The sequence below is a fragment of the Leptopilina heterotoma genome, unplaced genomic scaffold (assembly GCF_015476425.1).
Source record: "Leptopilina heterotoma isolate Lh14 unplaced genomic scaffold, ASM1547642v1 Lhet_59, whole genome shotgun sequence".
In the NCBI taxonomy this organism is placed as follows: Eukaryota; Metazoa; Arthropoda; class Insecta; order Hymenoptera; family Figitidae; genus Leptopilina; species Leptopilina heterotoma.
Window position 1 is genome coordinate 618,220 of NW_025111133.1, and position 21,497 is coordinate 639,716.

Here is a 21,497-nt window from a genome sequence, read left to right on the forward strand (position 1 = left end):
TTGATTTTTTGCAAAGAATAATATTCATTTTGTGAAAAATATTTTTATTTTTAGAAGAAAATTTTGGTATATTTTTAAAAATAATTGGAACATTTTATTAAAAATTCCGGAAATTTATTGAATTCTTGAGAGAAATTTTATTAATATTTTTGAAAACAAAATAATTTCTTTTTATGAATTTTATTAAAATTTTTTTTAAATAATTGAATTATTTACAGGAATTTAATTAATGTAATTGTATTCAAAATAATTATTGAATTCTCGCAATGAATTTTATATTTATGTAAAATAATTGAATTTTCGCAATGAATTTTATATTTATGTGAAATAATTGAATTTTCGCAATGAATTTTATATTTATGTAAAATAATTGAATTTTTTTGAGGAATTCAGTAAAAAATCACACTGAAAGTAATTGAATTCTTTTACACAAATTTAATCAAAATTTGTTGAAAATAATTGATTTATTATTTATTTAATTTAATTTATTAAATTAAATTAAACAATTAAAAAGAACAATAAAAATAATAAATAAACAATAATATTAAGTATTATTTCTAAATAGTAATAAATCGTGAAAAAAGTAGTAAATGAGTGCGAAGCCTGTAAACGGTAAACTAATGATGTCTTTTGTTACAAAATGAAATCCGAGTGTAGAACGGAAGTGCAAAGGTAAGCATTTGGATTAGCTGTGTTGTCGGGGAGGACATAATTCTTTAATTTCTCCTTACGTGAGCAACTAGTTTGCAGTAGTCCTACTTAAATATCTGCAGACTTTGCCACTGTGCGAGAAAAGTAATTAAAAGTTAATTACTACGTCGAGCTATATACATCAAGAAACTTTGAATGGCGCTGTACTACAAGAAATTCACTTCCTTTCGAGAGATACTTAAACTGCCCTCTGCACTTGTCTCAAAGTCTCCTGCTTTTCAAAACAGAAAGAAATCTCTCCACAGACACAAGATGCAAAATTCGCAAAATTCGCAAAATTACCACAATTACCACAATTAACAAATTTACACACTGCGCATTTGTAATCAAATTATTATCTTCAGTTGCAAAAAAAAGAAAAATGTAAAGTAAATAAAGAAAATTTTCTCGAAATTAAAAAATAATCTTCTATCGCAAAGTAATTATTGTTTTAAAAAAAAACTGACGACAGTATCTCTCGAAACAAGAAGATTAAATTGCTGCAGTTATCTTATAAATTCATTGAATGCCAGAAAGTTAATATAAAAAAAAGTATGTGTCAGAGGTGTTCCTATGTAAATTTTTAATTGCAAATTACGCTCTTGAGTAATTAGAACATTACCACGGATTTATGAGCCTTCTTTTTAAAAATTAATCTTCCATGTGAAATTTAATTATCCGTGGGGTAAGAAATTAATCTACCATGTGAAAGTAAATTATCTGCGAATAAATGAAGACTTAAAAGTCCTTCATAATCTTCATGAATTTTTGCAATAAAAAAAAAAAAAAATAACTGAAAAAGAAAGCTTCACAGTTATTTTTATTTTATAATATAATTCAACTAAACCAATAATTTTAATTAAAAAAAAAAAAAAAATTCCGAAACCTTTTCTACCGATCCCACTATATCAAAGCTTTGATATCAGCTTTCCACTTTGATGACCATAAAATTAGTTTTGCTCCAAAGATTAATACACAGTGTCTTGAATTAAGTTATTAACTTCCCCTTCTCCAAGTTTAGTCGATAGTTGCCACAGATAGTATGATAACTATTCGAGTGAATCACTCGGTGCAAAACTGCAGCCGCATCAATTTGTGAAAACTTTGTCCCCCAACTTTTTCCAGACATCGGAGAGATGTCCATAGATTCAAGGGGGACAAAAAAAAAAAAGAAAAACCACCGAAAACTTTCCCAGAGTGACGAATATATATATAATTCAAAAGATGAAAAGCAAAACCATTCGATTTTAAAACTTGGACATAAAGTTTCTGACAAAGTCTGAAATATCTTTAAGGAAGAAAATAAAAATGATCTCTACTTTCATATCGAGATTATTTTATTGACTTTTTTCTCTCTTAAATACAAAAGGTACAAAAGGTTCCAGAAGTTGAGAAAATTTTCCACTTTTTCCTGTAATTTGAAATGATTTAAAAAGCAATTTTCTTTTTTTGCACGCATGCAAAATTATAACGATGAAACCTCAACATCCATCTTTGTTCTCGTATTACAAGTCTGACCGAACAAACAACAAGAAACTCAAGATTAATGTCGTGCACCGTTTGCTGAAAACTGGAACAATAAGTTTACTATTGCAACGAGCAATGCGCTGCCGCAACTAATAATCAATTTTCTATACCCAGTTCCAACTTTTGCACTTCACAAACGATTTACCTCCATAGCCCACAAGCAATTATTGAATTTCTAATTTGAAACAATCTCAATTTGAATTCAAAAGTCTCGTTTTATTTCATAACAACGTAATTATATCCTGTATACTGTATGTATTTCGAACAATGAAATTCAATTTATTTATAGTATTAGTTATCTTCTATATTCACGCATTCATCCATTAAAATCAGTTTTTATTCATTATTTTAGAAAGACTTGAAAATTAGCGATTTATATTGTTAGTCGATCAAAAATTACAAATGTAAACTAAATTTTTCTTTAACTTCTCAGGTATCTTTCTTCCAAAAGTGGCAGTAGCACAAATTCTTTAAAGAATTTAAATAAAATTTAATCTAATTTAAATTAAACTAAAATTAAACTAAAATTAAAAAATGTAAATAATTAAAAAATTTTTTAAAACATTTAAATTAAACTAAAATTAAAAAATGTAAATAATTAAAATTTTTTAAAGATCTCGAATTTAAGAAATTTAATGAAAATAATTGCGGGCCACGGATATTATGAATTTTTCAACTTTTTTTCTTAAAAATACGATTTTTTTCGACTTATTTTCAAAAATTCAGACTTTTTCGACTTTTTTTACAAATATTTCAACAAAATATCCCATTTTCAGTATTTTTAGCAAATATTATGAATTTTTCGACTTTTTTCGACTATTTTTTAAAAAATACGATTTTTTCGACCTATTTTCAAAAATTCAGACTTTTTCGCCTTTTTTTCAAATATTTCAACAAAATACCACATTTTTTAGTATAAATTGCAATTTATTTCGATTTTTATAGCATAAAAAATAATTATAGACAAAACTTTAAAAAAATATTTTTGAGTAAGTTTTCTAATTAAATTTTCAAAATATAATACAATTAAAAAGATTTTGAATAATCGAAATTTTGTCATGTTTAATTGAAAATAATTAATTTTCCTGCAAGTATTTCAATTATAATTTTTGAAAAATTTTAATTGCAAATTTTGAAAATAATTCAAAAGTTTTAATAAAAAATCTTCAAGTGTAAATTTAAAAATGAAAATTAATGAAAACTAGCTTCTAAAAATTAAATTTACAAAAAATTTTACCTATTATTTTTTCAATGTATTTGAATTTTCGGAAATATGTAAAATTGAAAACATAGAAAATAATTGAACTTTGAAAAAATTAGAATGAAAAACTTCTAAGAATGACTTTTTGAAAATATTTTAAAATTCAATTCTTTTCTGTATTTTCCATGACATATTTACGAAAATTCAAATACATTAAAAAAATAATGACATTTAAATTATTTGGAATAATTTTTAATATTTTTGAGAAAATAATCAGGTTCAAAATTTTTAATTAAAATTCTTTAAAAAACGAATTATTTTTTTTTAAATTATACAAAAATTCGTTTAAGAAATTCAATTATTTTCGAATAATTACAATATAATATTTTTAAAAAACTAATTCTTAGAATTGTTCTAACATAATTTTTTGAGATTCAATTATCTTTGAACAAAGTAAATTAAATTTTCAAAAAATTTACTTTTTTAGACTTATTGAAATTTTGGAAAAATCATTTTCATATTTATAATTAAAATTCTTCAAAAATTTGATTATTTTTGTTTATAATATTCAAAAATTCAATTATTTTCAAAAGATTTTACCAAATTTCAATTGTTTGGAAATTTTTAAATTGTATATATAATAATTAAAAAATCATTATCTTTTATAGTTTATTTATAAATATTTTTGAAAAATTAATTGTTAGAATTTCTTTATTATAATTTTTTGAAAATATTATACTTTTTTAACTTAAAAAAACATAGACCTTTACAATTATTACAAAAAATTGAATTTTTGTATTTAAATAATTGAATTCTCGAAGAACTTTCGGAAAAATGATTAAAGATTTAATTGATTTATGAAGAGAATTATGAATGTACTAAAAAAATAATTGAATCTTTTCGTGAAATTTTACAAACATTGTTTTGAAAATAATTGAATTCCTGCAAAGTGTTTTACCATTTCTAAACATAATTGAATTCTTCAAACAAAATGTTATTATTTATGAGAATATTTGAATCCCTGCGAAAAAATTTATTAAAACTTTTGAAAATAATTAACAATTAATTATTTATGTACTTTACAAATTTTGAATCTGAAATTTGTCAAATTTTTTTTTTGTAATGTGCATAATAATAATAAATGGAATACCAAATATCACGCCTAACATTTACGGTAGTTCAATTAATAATTTTTAATTTTAAAAAGCCTAAAATTAATTTAATATTTCTATTCAATTACTAATTTTGAAATTTAAAAACAAAAATAATATTTTAAAAACATGATTCTTTTAACAGAATACAAGTAGTAAGTAAAGTAACAATAATATTGTCGTTCATTTTGAAAATTCAAAACTTTATCTTAAGCAATTGAAAATATGTATTAAATTTTGATTCATTTAATAATAATTATATTATAATATTATTATTTAACGAATATCTTAAGGCAATATTATTCAGCTGAGAGCATCGTTAAAATTAAAATTATAAACTGCTCTATTTCTCTGTAAACATGCGGCTTTCGCAAACACATGGTTAATTTATTGTTACTGCATCAAATTAGCAATTTCAAAGCATAAACTCTTTAATATTATTATGCTTTTCAGTGGTAAATAAATTTAAATACACTAAACCCCAAGGAAATCTTGAATGACGAAATGAATTCAGTTACGGAGGCTAATTCCGTTATAAAATAAGTCTTAAGATTTTATAGTAATTATTCCGTCAGCAACAGAAAGAATTCCAGTTAAGAGAGAATAATTCCAAAGATAAAAGTGTTTAATAATTAGCTACTATTTCGTTATAGAAATTTTCCTTTTTTTAAATTTCAATTTTTTTCCCCCTTATTTTCATTATAATAATTAATAATAGTTACTTTATTGCTTACGAAAGAAATATTTCCATTAATTAAAGACCATTTACTAATTATTGAAAATAAGTGGAGAAATATTTTCTAATATAATAAAAGACGAAAATTTTCATTTCTACAAAAAAAGATTCTACAAAAATAATTTTAAATTATATCCAAAGATCCAAAATTGAAATAATCTGTTTTTCTTTCTTTGTTTCTTTTATTGTTCACTTGTTCATTTCTCATTTTATTTATTTTTTTAATTTCGTTTACTATACTTGTTTTCTTTATTTTTTTGCTATAGTTTCACTTCCTTTTATTTTTTCCTCTGTTTCATTTCCTATTTTCTTTAGGTTTTATATTCCCGATTCGCGCTTTCTTTGCCTTTTATTTTGTGCCTTCCTTATACTTTTTACTCGTTTTCTTCACGTTCCACTTGTTATTTTTTTTTTGTTTTTTCGTTTTTTTCAATACTGTTCTTACCGTGGTACAAAAGAAGTATTTTTTTTCTTCTATCTATACCGCAATCCAATTTCATCTTATTTTTGCTTGCTCTTGTCTGCAATATAATTACCAGTCTTTATTTTAGCTAAATTCCCTTAATTTCGTTTCCACTGACTTCTAATTACCCAATTATCTTCGTTTGTTTCGTCGTTTTTTCTTTTTTTTTTTTTGACAATTTCTTCTGGAGAATTCCTATCAGTATGATAAGACATTGAGACAATTGTATTATTTCCAAAAAGAATTGAATTCCTGACATAATTTTACTATTTATTAAAAATAATTGAATTTTCTTGAAAATTTTATTATTTGTGAAAGTAATTGAATTCTTAAGAAGAATTTTATAAAAATATTTTCAATTGACTTTCGGTGAAAATTTTATTATTTTTGAAAATAATTGAATTTTTGTCAATAATTTTATTATTTATGAAAATAATTTAATTCCTGCAACGAATTTTATTACATTTTTTTAAAAAATAATTTAATTCTTTTGAGAAATTTTATTAAAATAGTAGATATTGAAAATAATTGAATTTTTGCAAAGAATCTTATTGTTTATTAAAATAATTTAATTATTGTTAAGAATTTTATTAAAATTTATAAAAATAATTGAATTTTTCCATGGAATTGTATTGTTTATGAAAAATAATAATTGAATTTTTGCGGAGAATCTTATTATTTATTAAAATAATTGAATTCATGAGAAGAATTTAATTTTTTATGAAAATAATTGAATTCCTGAGAAGAATTTTATTTTTTATGAAAATATTTGAATTCCTGAGAATAATTATATTATTCGTGAAAATATTTGAATTCTTGCAAAGAATTGTACTATTTATTAAAAATAATTGAATTCTCTTGAAAATTTGATTATTTGTCAAAATAATTGAATTCTTGAGAAGAATTTTATTCAGTTTTCTAAAAAGAATTGAATTCCTGACAAGAATTTTACTATTTATTAAAAATAATTGAATTCTCCTGAAAATTTTATTATTTGTGAAAATAATAATTGAATTCTTTAGAAGAATTTTATAAAAATATTTTCACTAATTGTATTTCGGTGAAAATTTTATTATTTATAAAAATAATTGAATTTTTGGTAACAATTTTATTATTTATACAAATAATTGAATTCTTGCTAAGAATTTTTTTCAGTTTTCTAAAAAGAATTGAATTCCTGACATAATTTTACTATTTATTAAAAATAATTGAATTTTCCTGAAAATTTTATTATTTGTGAAAATAATTGAATTTTTGAGAAAAATTTTATTATTTGTGAAAATAATTGAATTTTTGAGAAGAATTTTATTATTTATGAAAATAATTGAACTTTTTAAAAGAATTTTTTTTTTTTTTTTTTTAAATATGGGAATTTCTCCAAAGAATTTTTTTTTATGAAATAAATTGAATTCTTGCGAAGAATTGTATTCAAATTTTTGTTACAACGTTGAGAAAGAGAAAAGAAATGGAATAAAAAATGATTGTCTCAATCTCAAAGGATCTACGATGAAATATGAAAATAGCGTCAAAGCTCAGATGTAACGTCACGAGATTGTTTATTCTTTTCTCAATCGCTATTCGAATGTTGATGTTGAATGATCGCGAATGAGGTCACAAGTACATGTTTCAGTCCTCCCTCGAAATGTATTACAAGAGAGAGACGGAGAGAGAATATATGCAGAAGAGCTAGCCTGATGTATAAACCTTGTTTTGCATCTCGAAGAATTGCAACTACAGTCGTGAGTTCATTTCAAGTGCCATAGACCCGGAAATGCAGGCAGTGTTGTGTACAATAACTAACCGACCCATACGTGAGATGACAGATGCATTCCTACGTAAATTACATAGATATCCGTTGTGCAAAACGTTGCAAATGCGAGCCAGCAGTCCGCGCTTCCTTCATATTGTTCAATGCACTACAACACCTGTATAATTGATGCACCAGAACTTATCCACGTCACACCAGAAATGACATGTTTTACTCAAACTGATAGTTTACACAACCCTTGAGCGCATTTTCAAACAAAACTATTTACTGCAACGCCCTGCCGCCTGCCTGCCTGCCTGCCATGCCATTCTATACAAACTTCCAAGTTTCAGCTCTAATAGCTCTTGGCTTCCTTTCAAAACTTGAGATTTTAGTTTAGATATGACTTGCCCCTAAGAAGCTTAGGAAACGAACTTTCCAACTCGAGAGGCATTTTTATCAGGCTTCCTGTAAGAAGCATAGTTTCAAAACTTTCGGCTACTGTTCATTCCAATTCCCATTTGTTTCCATTTCAAAGCTTCAACCCTTTTCGTTAGTGTAACGAATTTCTTTTTTTTTTTACTGCAAAAATTAATATTTCTCAAAAAGGGTCAATATTCTCACGTCAGACGTCAGGGATGATAACAATCTGCAACTGATTTTTACTTTTAATGAAACTTTCCATAGGATCATGTTTTTTTAAACTTTCTTCCATTTTTCTAAATGACATCATTTTTTTAATTAGGGCAACAAAAAATCCAATTATTTGTTTCAATGAAAAAAATACTTCTTTCTGAATGTTAATGATTAAAAATCAAATCCAAAAAATACCTTACTTTCGCTAAAGTTTTGAACGTTCAAATGATGAAAAACTTTATTTTGTGTAACACCTGCAAGAAAGACGACATTTTTCTTTCTTTAACGTAAATGAGACAAAAAGTGGTGATTATTATCTAAAATTTAATTAAAATTCATTTTTTAATCAATTCATATTAGAAAGTTCCAAATCATTATTTTTTTAAATTATACAAGAATTTTATTAAATTGCAAACATTTTTATTCCACTTTTTTTTAAAAATTGAATTCCTCAGAATAATTTTATTATTTATGAAAATAAGTGAATTCTTGCAAAGAATTATATTATAATATATAAAAAATAATTGAATTCTTGTCAAGAATTTTAATAAAATTTATAAAAATAATTACATTTTTTTCCAAGAATTCGATTAAAATTGTATTAAAAATAATTGAAATTGTGCAATGATTTTTATTGTTCATACAAATAATTAAAATCATAATAAGAATCTTAATATTTATAAAAATAATTAAATTCTTCATAAGAATTTAAATAATATCTTTAAGAATAATTACATTTTTCGAGAAAATAATAATAATTGAATTTTTGCAAAAAATTTGATTATTTATGAAAATAATTAAATGCTTTTGAAAAAACGTAATAAAATTTTTAAAAATTATTGAATTCCTTAGAAGAATTTTCATTATTTTTAAAAATAATTGAAATCCTGTGAAGAATTTTATTATTTATGAAAATAATTGAATTCTTGCTAAGAATTTTATTAAATTTTCTAAAAAAAATTGAATTCCTGCCAAGAACTTTATTATTTATAAAAATAATTGAATTCTTGCAAAGGATTTTATTAAATTTTTTAAAAATAATTGATATTCTGAAAAGAATTTTATTTTATATGAAAATAATTGAATTCCTGAGAAGAATTTTATTTTTTATAAAAATAATTGAATTGCTGAGCAGAATTTTATTCAAATTTATTTAAATAATCAAATTTCTGGCAAGAATTTTATTATTTATAAAAATAATTGAATTAATTTAAAGAATTTTATTAAAATTTTTAAAAATAATTGAATTTCTGAGGAGAATTTTATTTTATATGAAAATAATTGAATTCCTGAAAAGAATTTTAGTTTTTATAAAAATAATTGAAATGATGAGCAGAATTTTATTCAAATTTATTAAAAATAAATGATTTTTTGGGAATAATATTATTATTTATACAAATAATTGAATTCTTGCAAAGAACTGTATTTAATTTTCAAAAATAATTTAATTCCTTAGTAGAATTTTCATTATTTTTTAAAAATAATGGAATTTTTTAGAAGAATTTTATTATTTATGAAAATAATTGAATTCTTGCGATGAATTTTATTCAATTTATAAAAATAATTGAAATTTTGCAATGAATTTTATGCAATTTATAAAAATAATTGAATTTTTGAGAAGAATTTTATTATTTATGAAAATAATTGAATTTATTCAAAGAATTTTTATTATTTTGAAAAATAATGGAATTTTTCCAAAGAATTTTATTTTTTATGAAATAATTGAATTCTTGCAAAGGATTCTATTCAATTTTTTTTTAATAATTGAATTCTTGTTAAAAATTTTATTATTTTTGAAAATAATTGAATTCTTATGTGAAATTTTATTAAAATAGTAGATATTGAAAATATTTGGATTTCAGCAAAAATTTTCATATTTCGTGAAAATATTTGAATTTTTGTGAAAGACTTTCGAAAATTTTTTGAACACAACTGAAGAATAGAGTAATTAAATATTACTAATTAGTGTGCATTGAATTTATAATAGTTATCTCAAATTGAGCACATTACAACTGCTGATGTTCAGCAATGTCAAGAATGGTCCAAAAGAAACATTTTTCATATTAAATAAAGAAAGAATTTAGGTAAAAAAAAAAATTTGTTGCCATTTTTCTAACGGGTTTAAAGTATATTAAATTTTTCTTCTCCAAATGGAGAAAAAAAACAATTTTAAATTCTTTTTCTGTTAGGAAAAAGTTTTATGACTCCTTTTCCTGACGAAATAAATTTTCATGGACTCTTTTTTTCCCTGTCGAAAGAAAGAGCTGTAAAAATTGACAAAGGAAAAAGCTTTTAAAAATTCTTTTTAGAAAATATCAAAAGTAAGATAAAAAAAAAAAAATAGAAAAAATGAGAACTCACGTATTTCATTGAAGTAGAAAGGATAATCTCCTGGTATGGAGCAATTGAGCCTCGCTTTCAGGAAACTCGTCCATCTGTCACTAAAAGTGTGTGGACCACCTTTATCGTGTTGGCATACTCGACCGACACGTGAATATATGGCCTGAAAATAGAAAATAGCATTATCTCTGGTAATTCACCAATAAATACTGCTCAAAATTGTGTTCATCGTATCTCAAATTAAGCAAAAATTGTAAAATATTGAAAATATTTCATAGGGAAACATTTTTTGTAAATTTAAATATTTTTACAGGATTTATTTTAATTAATTGAAAAATAAAAAAAAATAAAATAAAGTTAATGAAGTAAAATTATTTCAGCTAATTAGTGAGCGCGAGCATTTGTTTGTTCATGATAAACAGACTGATTTGTTAAAATGAAAATGCCGAACTATAGGATTTGAAATTTGTCCTGAATGCTGCGTTTTCGCTGTGTAGAGAGGGACAGAGAGAGCTGCTTACGCAAATATGAAATTTGCGTTCGTTTGCAACGCTGCATTTTGATAGTTACGAATTTAGATCGTCGAGAGAAGAGGAGGAAAATCAAATCTCACCTTGCCACAGTTCATGTATTCCACAGCAGTCTCACGGTAAAAGAAGAACACGTAGTCACCATAGGCGAAAGAACTGACAAAGTTTGGTCCTGAAATCATCAATTTATTCGCTTGAAAAATTCGCCTTTAATAATAAAAACAAAAATTTGCAAAAAGCAATAAAACAAACAGCAAATGAATAGAAAAATTAAAAATAAAATAAGGAAGAAAAGAAATAAATGAATTAGAAAATGAAAAGAAAATAAAAGAATAAAAGAAATAAATGAATTAAAAAATGAAAAGAAAATAAAAGAATAAAAGAACAAATGAATAAAAAAAGAATAAAGAATAAAACTAAAGAAAATAAAAGAATAAATAAAAAAAATACAAAGAAATAACATAATACAGAAAAAAAATTTGATTCAAATCAACCGATTACTTTTCTATTATCTAAATAAATATTAACTTAAATCAAATAATTTTTATTCAGGGTTGCCACAGATCAGGGAATGCAGGGATTTTTTTTTATTAAAGTACTGGAGAAAATTAAATTATTATTAAATTTAATAATTATTATAAATTTAATTATTTTCAAAAGTAATAAAATTCTTATCAAAAACTCAATTCAGTTCAAAAATTTTTTTTAAAAAAATCTCGTAAGAATTTCAATTATTTTCGAAAGTAATAAAATTTATCTCCAAAATTGACATATTTTGAAAAAGTTTATTAAAATTTCTGTCAAAATTTCAATTATTTTCAAAAATTTTTCCCTCAATTCAATGATTTTCAAAATCTACTATTTTCATAAAATTTTTCAAAAGAATTCAATAGTTTTCATAAATAATAAAATTCTTCACGAAAATTCAATTATTTTCCTAAATAATAAAATTCTTGACCAGAATTCAATTATTTTTATAAATTTTAATATAATTCATGACAAGAATTCAATTATTTTCATAAATAATAAAATTCTTTCTAATAATTCAATTATTTTCATAAATAATAAAATTATTCTCAGGAATGCAATTATTTAAAAAATTTGAATAATATTTTGCGCAGAAATTCAATTATTTATATAAAAATACAATTCTTTGGAAGAATTTAATTACTTTCTACTAATTTAATAAAATTTCCCAAAAGAATTCACTTATTTAAAAAAACTTTGATAAAATTATAATCAAACATTAAATTACTGTCATAAATAATAAAAATTTCACAGGAATTCAACTATTTGCAAATTTTTTTTTTATAAATTTCTTCGCAATAATTCAATTATTTTTGCATAAATAATAAAATTTTTTACAGAGATTCAATTATTTTCATAAATAATAAAACTTATATTAGAATTTCAATTATTTTTAATATATAATAATATAATTTTAATCAAATTTTATTAAAATTCGTCGAAAGAATTGAATTATTTAAAAATATGTTGATAAAATTCTTTATGAGAAATTCAATTTTGAAAAACACTCATTTATTCAATAAATTATTTATTTTTGTATTTAAATAATTGAATTCTCGTAGAATTTTCTAATAAAAATTGATTTAATAATGAATTTCAGTTAAAATTTTAGATAATAATTGAATATTAAAAGCATTATGGCATAAATTTAAAAAAATAATTGAATTTTGAATATTTTTGAAAATAATTACATTTTTTTTTTTTTTAAGAATTTACTTAGAATTTTATTGAAAATAATTGAAATCCCGTGAAGAATTTTATTTATAAAAACAATTGAATTTTTGAGGTGAATCTTATTTTAATTTTTTTAAATAATTGAATTCTCGTGAAAAGTTTTATTACTTGTAAAAATAATTGAATTCTTGTGAAGGATTTTATTCAAATTTTATTTATTTTTGTAAATAATTTAATTTTTTTCGAAAAATTTTATGGAATTTTAAATTATAAATTATTATTATTATTATTATTATTATTTTAATGTTTTTGAATAATTGAAAATTGTTCTTTTTTTATTTTTATTTATTTATTTTCAATTTTATTCAATTGTTTTTTCAAAATTGTGTCTGGACATCAGGGAAAAACTAAATTAATTTTTTGTGGCAACCCTGTTATTTAAATCAAATTGTATTTGAAATTAGTATGTATTTGAACACCAATAATTTCAGTATTTGAAGCAAATATTAAATTGTTAAATGTTTCAATTAAATTGAATCATTTAATTGACTTAAAAATTATTTGATTTAAGTAAATATTTAATTGACAATAGTCATGTAATTGGCTCAAATTTTTTTTTCATGAATAAATAAATAAATAAAATATTAAATAAATAGAGTAAAAAATATGTAAAAAAATTAACGATGGAAAAAATAACTTTGGAAAATTAAGAATTAAAAAATTAACAATAATTATTCTTAATATTCTTATTAATATTAAAATATTAGTTGTAAAATTTTGTGGAATTTTTACCTAAGTTTATAGTAGATTGAAAACAGAAATTCAGAAGATAATGAATTTGCATAGAGAAAATCCGAGCATAATTAATAATTTTCAATCCTAATTTCTGAATATAATAGTATTTTCATTATAAATACAAATAAGTGTAATTTCATACGCGGGGCACGTTTTAACAAAGATTTATTTACTTCATTCGTTATTGTTATACCTTCATTATACTTGGTAATATCATACTGACGTATTCCATCTCTCCAAGATGAAATTTGAGAGTGAAAAGAAAGATATTCAATACGTTCGCAAAATAAATAATTAAGATCTGCAATTTTCAAAACTATTCTCAACAATGTCTGAAAAAAATTAATTCGTTTACACGTTTTAAAAAAAGAATTTTTTCCAACTAGCAGGAATCACAGTTTCTTTTTTTTCCCCTTAAGGGGATATTTTTTTTCACCCCCCTCCCTTTTTCTTTCTAGATTTTTTAACTAAAATATTGTTCTCTAAATAAATTTTTTTCATTAATTATTAATTAATATTAATTAATTAATATAATTATTTATATTCAGTAATGAGAAAGTTTTTTTTAACTAAAATTATTGCTCTCTAAATAAATTATTTTCATGAATATTAATTAATATTAAATTGATAATTAAATTTAATTTTAATCCAATAAGAATTTAATAAATTCCGCACGTTGACGTGTGCTATTTTTTTGAGATATAAAAATTTAAAAATACTTTTCTGTATTTTTAATATAAGAGATAGAGAAGATAACCGATAATAAAATTGATGGTATCTATTCTGAGAAAAGTTAACAATTGAGGACAGTTTAATAGACGTTGAACAGTTCTATTGTTAAGTTCTATAACTTGAAATGCCTTCACTTCTAATATACAATATATTTATAAGGCGTATATATATGCGATAAGGATTGCATTACGATTATTCGATCGATATTCCGTTACCGAACCAATGTAATGCAAACAGAACTAAAGCTATCAGTAGGCAATTGGCACGCGTTGATTGAAAATACAATACTGATTGTTCTCGAATCTCATTAGATTTAACGACATCTCCTATTACTATATATAGGTTTTCTCAAAAAAAAAAAAAAAAAAAAAAAAAAAAAAAATATGCTCATTGTCTCCTGAAAAAACGTTTTTTTTTAATTTTATACTTAAAAAAAAGAAAAATACAATCGTTTCTCTATAAAAAAGCCAAAGTTAAAACAGAAAACAAGAAAAATACAGTCTTTTATCTATATAAAAAGCAAAAGAAAAAAAAAGAAAAGGAAAAAAAGGAAATAAAAGAAAAAAGAAGAAAAGTAAGAGAAAGTAGAAAAGAGTAAAAATTTGTTTTATGTAAAAAAAAGTGTTTTCTAAAAAAACGTTTTTTTATTCTATCTTTATAATTAAAAAATAAAAGATAAGAAATAAAGAAATAAAGATAAGAAAGGAAAAATACAATCTTTTCTCTATAAAAAAGCAAAAGTTAAAACAGAAAACAAGAAAAAGAAAAAGGAAAATACAGTCCTTCCTCTATATATAAAAGCAAAAGAAAAAAAAGAAAAAAAGAAAGAAAGGAAAAAAAGAAAGAAAAGAAAAAAGAAGAAACATAAGAGAAACTAAGAGAGTAAAAATTTGTCCAAATAAAAAAAAAATTTGCAAAGATAAAAAAAAGAGAATAAAATTTCCCTTTCAGCAAAACTGGGGAAAATTTACGATTCAGAATTGCAAAAATTTGGAAATATTCTCCCTTTGAATTATGAATGGAGGAGGGCTTTATAATATTAAGGGAAAATTCCATATTCTTTTAGCTCCCCTAAGGAAATCAGAAACATTAATATTTCATTCCTTATAAATGTGTGATCAATTGCGATTGCGAAATTGGAAATTCACTTTACCGTTCAGCTGGTTCAAATCGGAGCGTTCGGTCCGAATTCTCTCCCTGTGAATTAGCGGTTCACCACCGAAGTAATCGGCAACGGTTGCTGCATACAGTTGACCACCTGAAATAGTACAATAATCATGGAAATCACTTGCAGAATACAGAGAGCAAAATAAATTCGTATCGTCTATATATATTATACGAAGCTCGAAAGACATCGATTAAGAATTTATACGAGAAACATTTTCTTTTTAAATCTTCCCTTATTTCCAGAGAAAAATTTTCACTTTTTTCCTCTGCCCCTAAAGAATATTCTGATTTAGTCTAAAAATTATAAGATACTCAAAAAAATTATCTATTACATTTATTTATTTAATTTATTAAATTATCATATAATTATAAAATTATTTATTTATTAATTTATTCTTTAAATGTAAAATTATTCAAAAACATCAATAATTGCTTTTTGGATAAATATTTAATCATTATTATATTTTCAGAGGAATTAAGATATTAAAATTTCAAATTCAAACCTTTTTCAAATTCTCAACAAATTATATAGAATTTTATTATAAAACAAGACAAAGTGATAAAAATCATTATTTTATAATTTATATTATAAGAAAATTGTTACTGTAACGTCTTCAAAATTATTTTTATCATTTCAATTTAAATACTATTTTCTAGGATTTGTAACTAAAATTCTTCTTTACATCAATTATTTTTCATATTTTTTAAAAAAGTACTTTAACAATTTTCAAAACCATTTGTTTTGAATATTCAATTATTATCTGAAATTTTAATTGAAATTCATTTTAAAATCAATTTTTATAAGAAAATTCTAGAAGAATTAAATTATATTTAAATACAAAAATAAATAATATTAAATAATTGAATGTTTCTCAAAATTAAATCTTCATAAAGAATTTTATCAACAAATTTAATAATTAAATTTTTTTGACGAATTTTATTAAAACTTTTTAAAATAATTTAATTTTTTGAGAAGAATTTTTTGTATTTGTGAAAATAGCTGAAATCCTAAAAAGAATTTTATTATTTATGAAAATAATTGAATTCTTGTGACGAATTTTATTATTTATGAAAAACAATTAAATTCTTGCGAAGAATGTTATTGAATTTTTTTTAATAATTGAATTCTTGTTGAGAATTTTATTCAAATTCTTTAAATAATTGAATTCAGGTGAAAAATTTTTTATTTGTGAAAATAATTTAATTCCTGAAACGAATTTTATTATTTATGAAAATAATTGAATTCTTGTAAAAAAGTTTATTACAATATTTAAAAATAAATGAATTCATAAGAAGAATTATATTATTAATGAAATTAATTGAATTCTTGTCATGAATTATATTAAAATTTATAAAAATAATTTAATTCTGGTCAAGCATTTTATTAAAATTTATAAAAATAATTGAATTCTTCCAAAGAAATTGTATTATTTATGAAAACAATAAAATTTTTGCACAGAATGTTATTCATATTTTTTTTAATAATTGAATTCTTGCAACGAATTTTATTATTTATAAAAACAAAATTCTTGCGAAAAATGTTATTCAATTTTTTTAATAATTGAATTCTTGTTAGGAATTTTATTCAAATTTTTTAAATAATTGAATTCTCGTGAAAAATTTTTTATTTATGAAAATAATTTAATTTCTTCCAAGAATTTTTATTATTTTTAAAATAATTTAATTTCTGAAAAGAATTTTATTATTTATGAAAATAATTGAATTCTTTTGAACAATTTCACTAAAATTTAAAAAAAAAATTGAATTCCTGAGAAGTATTTTCTTTATTTTTAATAATAATTGAATTCCTGAGAAGAATTTTCTTTATTTGTTAAAATAACTAAATTTCTAAAAAAAATTTTATTATTTATAAAAATAATTCAGTTCTTATGACGAATTAAATCATTATTAAAAAATAATTAAAATGCTGCTAATAATTTAGTTAATTTATAAAAATAATTTAATTTGTGAGAAGTATTTTATTACATTTTTGTTAAATAATTGAATTCTTGCTAAGAAATTTGAAAAATCTTTTTAAATAATTAATTTTTTTCTAAAAATGTTATGAAAATTGTGTTTTAAATAATTGAATGCCTAGAAAGAATTTTATTATTTACGAAAATAATTGAATTCTTGTAAAAAATTTTATTAAAATATTTAAAAATAAATAAATTCTTGAGAAAAATTTTATTATTTATGAAAATAATTGAATTCTTGTCAAGAATTTTATTAAATTTCTAACAAAAATTGAATTTCTAGAAATAATTTTATCATTTATGAAAATAATTTAATTCTTGTCAAGCAATTTATTAAAATTTATAACAAAAATTTATTTCCTGGAAAGAATTTTATTATTTATGAAAATAATTAAATTTTCGGGAGAATCATATTCAAATTTTTTAAATAATTAAATTCTCGTGAAAAATTTTTTATTTATAAAAATAATTGAATTTTTGTGAAGAATTTTATTATTTTTCGAAATAATTGAATTCTTGTCAATAATTTTATTAAAATTTATAAAAATAATTGAATTTTTGCGGAGAATTTTATTCTTTATTTAAGAAATTGAATTCTTATGAAGAATTTTATTCAATTTTCTTTTAATAATTGAATTCTTGCAAAGAATTTTATTATTTATGAAAATATTTGAATTTTTGTCAAGAATTTTATTAAAATTGATAGAAGTAATTGAATTTTGCAGAGAATCTTATTTAAATTTTTTTAAGTAATTCAATTGTCGTGAAAATTTTTTTATTTATGAAATTAATTGAATTTTTTGGGAAGATTTTCATTATTTATAAAAATAATTGAATAACAAACAAAATATTTCAAAAATTTGTTTTTTCCCTTGAAGCTTAAGACTAAATTCTGACCTTTTCCCTGATGCTTATAAAAAAGAGATTCATTTTCAGAAATTTCAGTAAAATTCTTTAAAAATTCTTTAAATTTGTCATTATTTTTAATGTGGTTCAAAATTTATGGAGACGTAGAGAAAAATAATTTTTCGCCCCCGATAGAAAGGAGAATATTTGAAGTGCATTTGGAGAATAAAAATATTTCTTTATATAGCATATAAAGTGAATGATGTAAATATACTGCGATTGGGTGAAATTGTAATTGAGAGGATAATATATGACATGAAACTTGAATAAATCTTTTCTCTTGACACACGCAATGCATATGTGTGTGTGTATCTCTGTGTTTCGCCATGTATCTCTATATGCATAATACATGCCCATCTTATATCTGCATCTGTATGGTATCTGGTGTACCTTCACCGTTGGGGCTCATGGTAGATTTGTAGTCTGCAACGAGCACGTTCATCCCCTAAGTCTAGCGTCTAGTTTCCTCATGTTATATACGACCGTCCGCAATGCATAACGAAAATTCCTGAGCAATTGCGCACCTTAACAAATTTTCAACAGTTTTATCAAAACTATCATATATATATTTTTCCCTGATGCGCAATACTGAAATAATAACCAGGCACTGCTATTATTGTTTGCTCACTTTTTTCATTTTGCGAAATGCTTCTTCTAATTTATCACAGTTTCCATAAGGGTATCAAATTGAGACAAAAAACGTAGTAAAATTGTTTTGTCTTAATTTGATATCCTTAGGGAAACTGAACCTTTTTTCCGAAATTGCTACAATGCAACAATTTTGATACGATTTTTTGTCTCAATTTGATAGACTTCAAAGAGACTAAACCCCTTTTTCAAAATTGCTGCAATGCAATTATTTTGATACGTTTTTTTTGTCTCAAAATTGATATATCCTTGGAAAAAGTCAGATGGGAAATAATTTACTTGTCCTCTCCTGCCACATGATAATAAGAAAAATTTCATTTAAAAAGCAGCTTGCAATCAAGAAAATGGAATTTAACTTGAGTTTTATTCGCTACTTTTCTTCCAGGTCTTGATCTTGTTTAAACTAATTAGAGATGATTACAAACTTGAAATTAACATTAGAAGCAATTTCATAACGAGAAAGTTATAATTGTCTTGTTAACAGTAATTAGAAAAATGCTTCTTTATTGTATACTCTATTTTTTATACTGATTGTTAATTTCAATTTTCTTAATACCGTTTTACTTCATGATTTATTCTTTTTAGTCAGAGAAAATAGAGTTGGTCATAATAAAAATTCTTTTGAAAAAATTAAATTATCTTCTTCTACTATTTTAATAAAATTTCATCAAAGAATTCGCTTATAAAAAAAAAAACTTTGATAAAATATGCAAACATTTAATTATTTTCATAAATAATAAACTTATCATCAAAATTTAATTATTTAAAATTCAATTTTCATAAATTTTTTCGAAAAAATCAAAATTTTTTGCAAGAATTTAGTTTAAAAAAAAATTGAATACAATACTTCACAAGAATTCAATTATTTTCGTAATAATATAATTCGTTGCAGGAATTCAATTATTTTTATAAATAATAAAAATTCTTTGAAAAAATTCAATTATTTTCATAAGTAATCAAATTCGTCTCAGAACTTCAATTATTTTCATAAATAATAAAATTTCTTTGAGAAAATTCAATTATTTTCATAGCTAACAAAATTTGCATCGAAATTCAATTATTTGAAATACAATTTTCATAAATATTTCCGAAAAAAATCAAATATTTAATTAAAATTTTTTTATAAAATTCTTCGCAAGAATTCAATTGTTTTGATAATAATAAAATTCGTTGCAAGAATTCCATTATTTTTATAAATAATAAAATTCTTCATAGCAATTCAATTATTTTCAAAAGTAAAGAAAATTCTTCGCAGAAATTCAATAATTTTCACAAGTAAAGAAAAATCTTCTCAAGATTTCAATTATTTTTAAAAATTTTAATAAAATTGTTCAAAAGATTTCAATTCTTTTCATAAATAATAAAATTCATTTCAGGAATTCATTTATTTTAAAATATTTTAATAAAATTTTTTACAATAAATCAATTAATTTCATAAATAATAAAATTATCCGCGAAAATTCAATTATTTTTCAAAAACAATAAAATTCTTTGGAAGAATTCAATTATTTTTATAAATTTTAATAAAATTCTTGACAAAGAATTCAATTATTTCCTTAAATAATAAAATTCTTCTGAAAAAGTAATTTATTTTTAAATTTTGTCATAAAATTTTTTACAAGAATTCAATTATTTTCATAAACAATAGAAATCTTCTCAGGAATTCAATTATTTTCAAAAATAATATAATTCTTCCTAGGAATTCTATTTTTGTTATAAATTTTAATAAAATTCTTGACATTCAATTATTTTCATAAATAATAGAATTTTTTGGAAGAAAATTAAATTAATTTTATAAATTTTAATATAATTATTCTCAAGAATTCAATTATTTTCATAAATAATAAAATTCTTCATGAGAATTCAATTTTTGTTATGAATTTTAATTAAATTCTTGACAAGAATTCAATTATTTTCGTAAATAATAAAATTCTTCTCAGGAATTCAATTTTTTTTAAAAATGATAAAATTCTTCCTAGAAATTCAATTTTTGTTATAAATTTTAATAAAATTCTTGACAAGAATTCAATTTTTTTTCATAAATTATAGAATTCTTTGGAAGAATTAAACTATTTTTATAAATTTAAAAAAAATTATTGACAAGAATTTAATTATTTTCATAAATAATAAAATTCTTCACAAGAATTCAATTTTTTTTTCCTAAATAATAAAATTCTTCTGAAGCATTCAATTATTTGAAACACAATTTTCATAACATTTTCGATATTTAAATAAATGAATTCTCTTAGAAATTTTCTTCTCCTAATGCTCTCCAAATATTCTCCTTTTTGTAGGTCGAAAATTAATTTTTTTCTACGTTTACATAAATCTGGATTCATATTAAAAACAATGACATTTGTTCTAGAATTTTACTGAAATTTTTAAAAATGATATGTCTTTCTATAAGGATCAAGGATTAGATCAAAATTTATTCTTGAGGTTATTTATAATGGCAAAACAAATTGAAATTTTTTGTTCGTTTAATTCTTATGCAACATTTTTATATTCTAAAACAAAAATGTATCAAGCTCTATCGGATTTTCTTTTATTT

At 21.6% G+C, this 21,497-nt stretch overlaps 1 protein-coding gene across 4 annotated transcripts in view; it reads right to left on the reverse strand.

Moving 5' to 3' along the window:
- The window catches only part of LOC122508952 (semaphorin-1A-like), a 440,531-nt gene that overhangs the window by 11,422 nt on the left and 407,612 nt on the right, over positions 1 to 21,497 (reverse strand). For all 4 annotated transcript variants that reach the window (XM_043622643.1, XM_043622640.1, XM_043622642.1 and 1 more), the window contains exons 7-9: positions 15,403 to 15,507; positions 11,105 to 11,193; positions 10,513 to 10,654 (exon numbers count right to left, since the gene is read on the reverse strand). In XM_043622643.1, the coding sequence (XP_043478578.1) occupies positions 10,513 to 10,654; positions 11,105 to 11,193; positions 15,403 to 15,507 (336 nt within the window). The remainder of the gene's footprint in view (positions 1 to 10,512; positions 10,655 to 11,104; positions 11,194 to 15,402; positions 15,508 to 21,497) is intronic.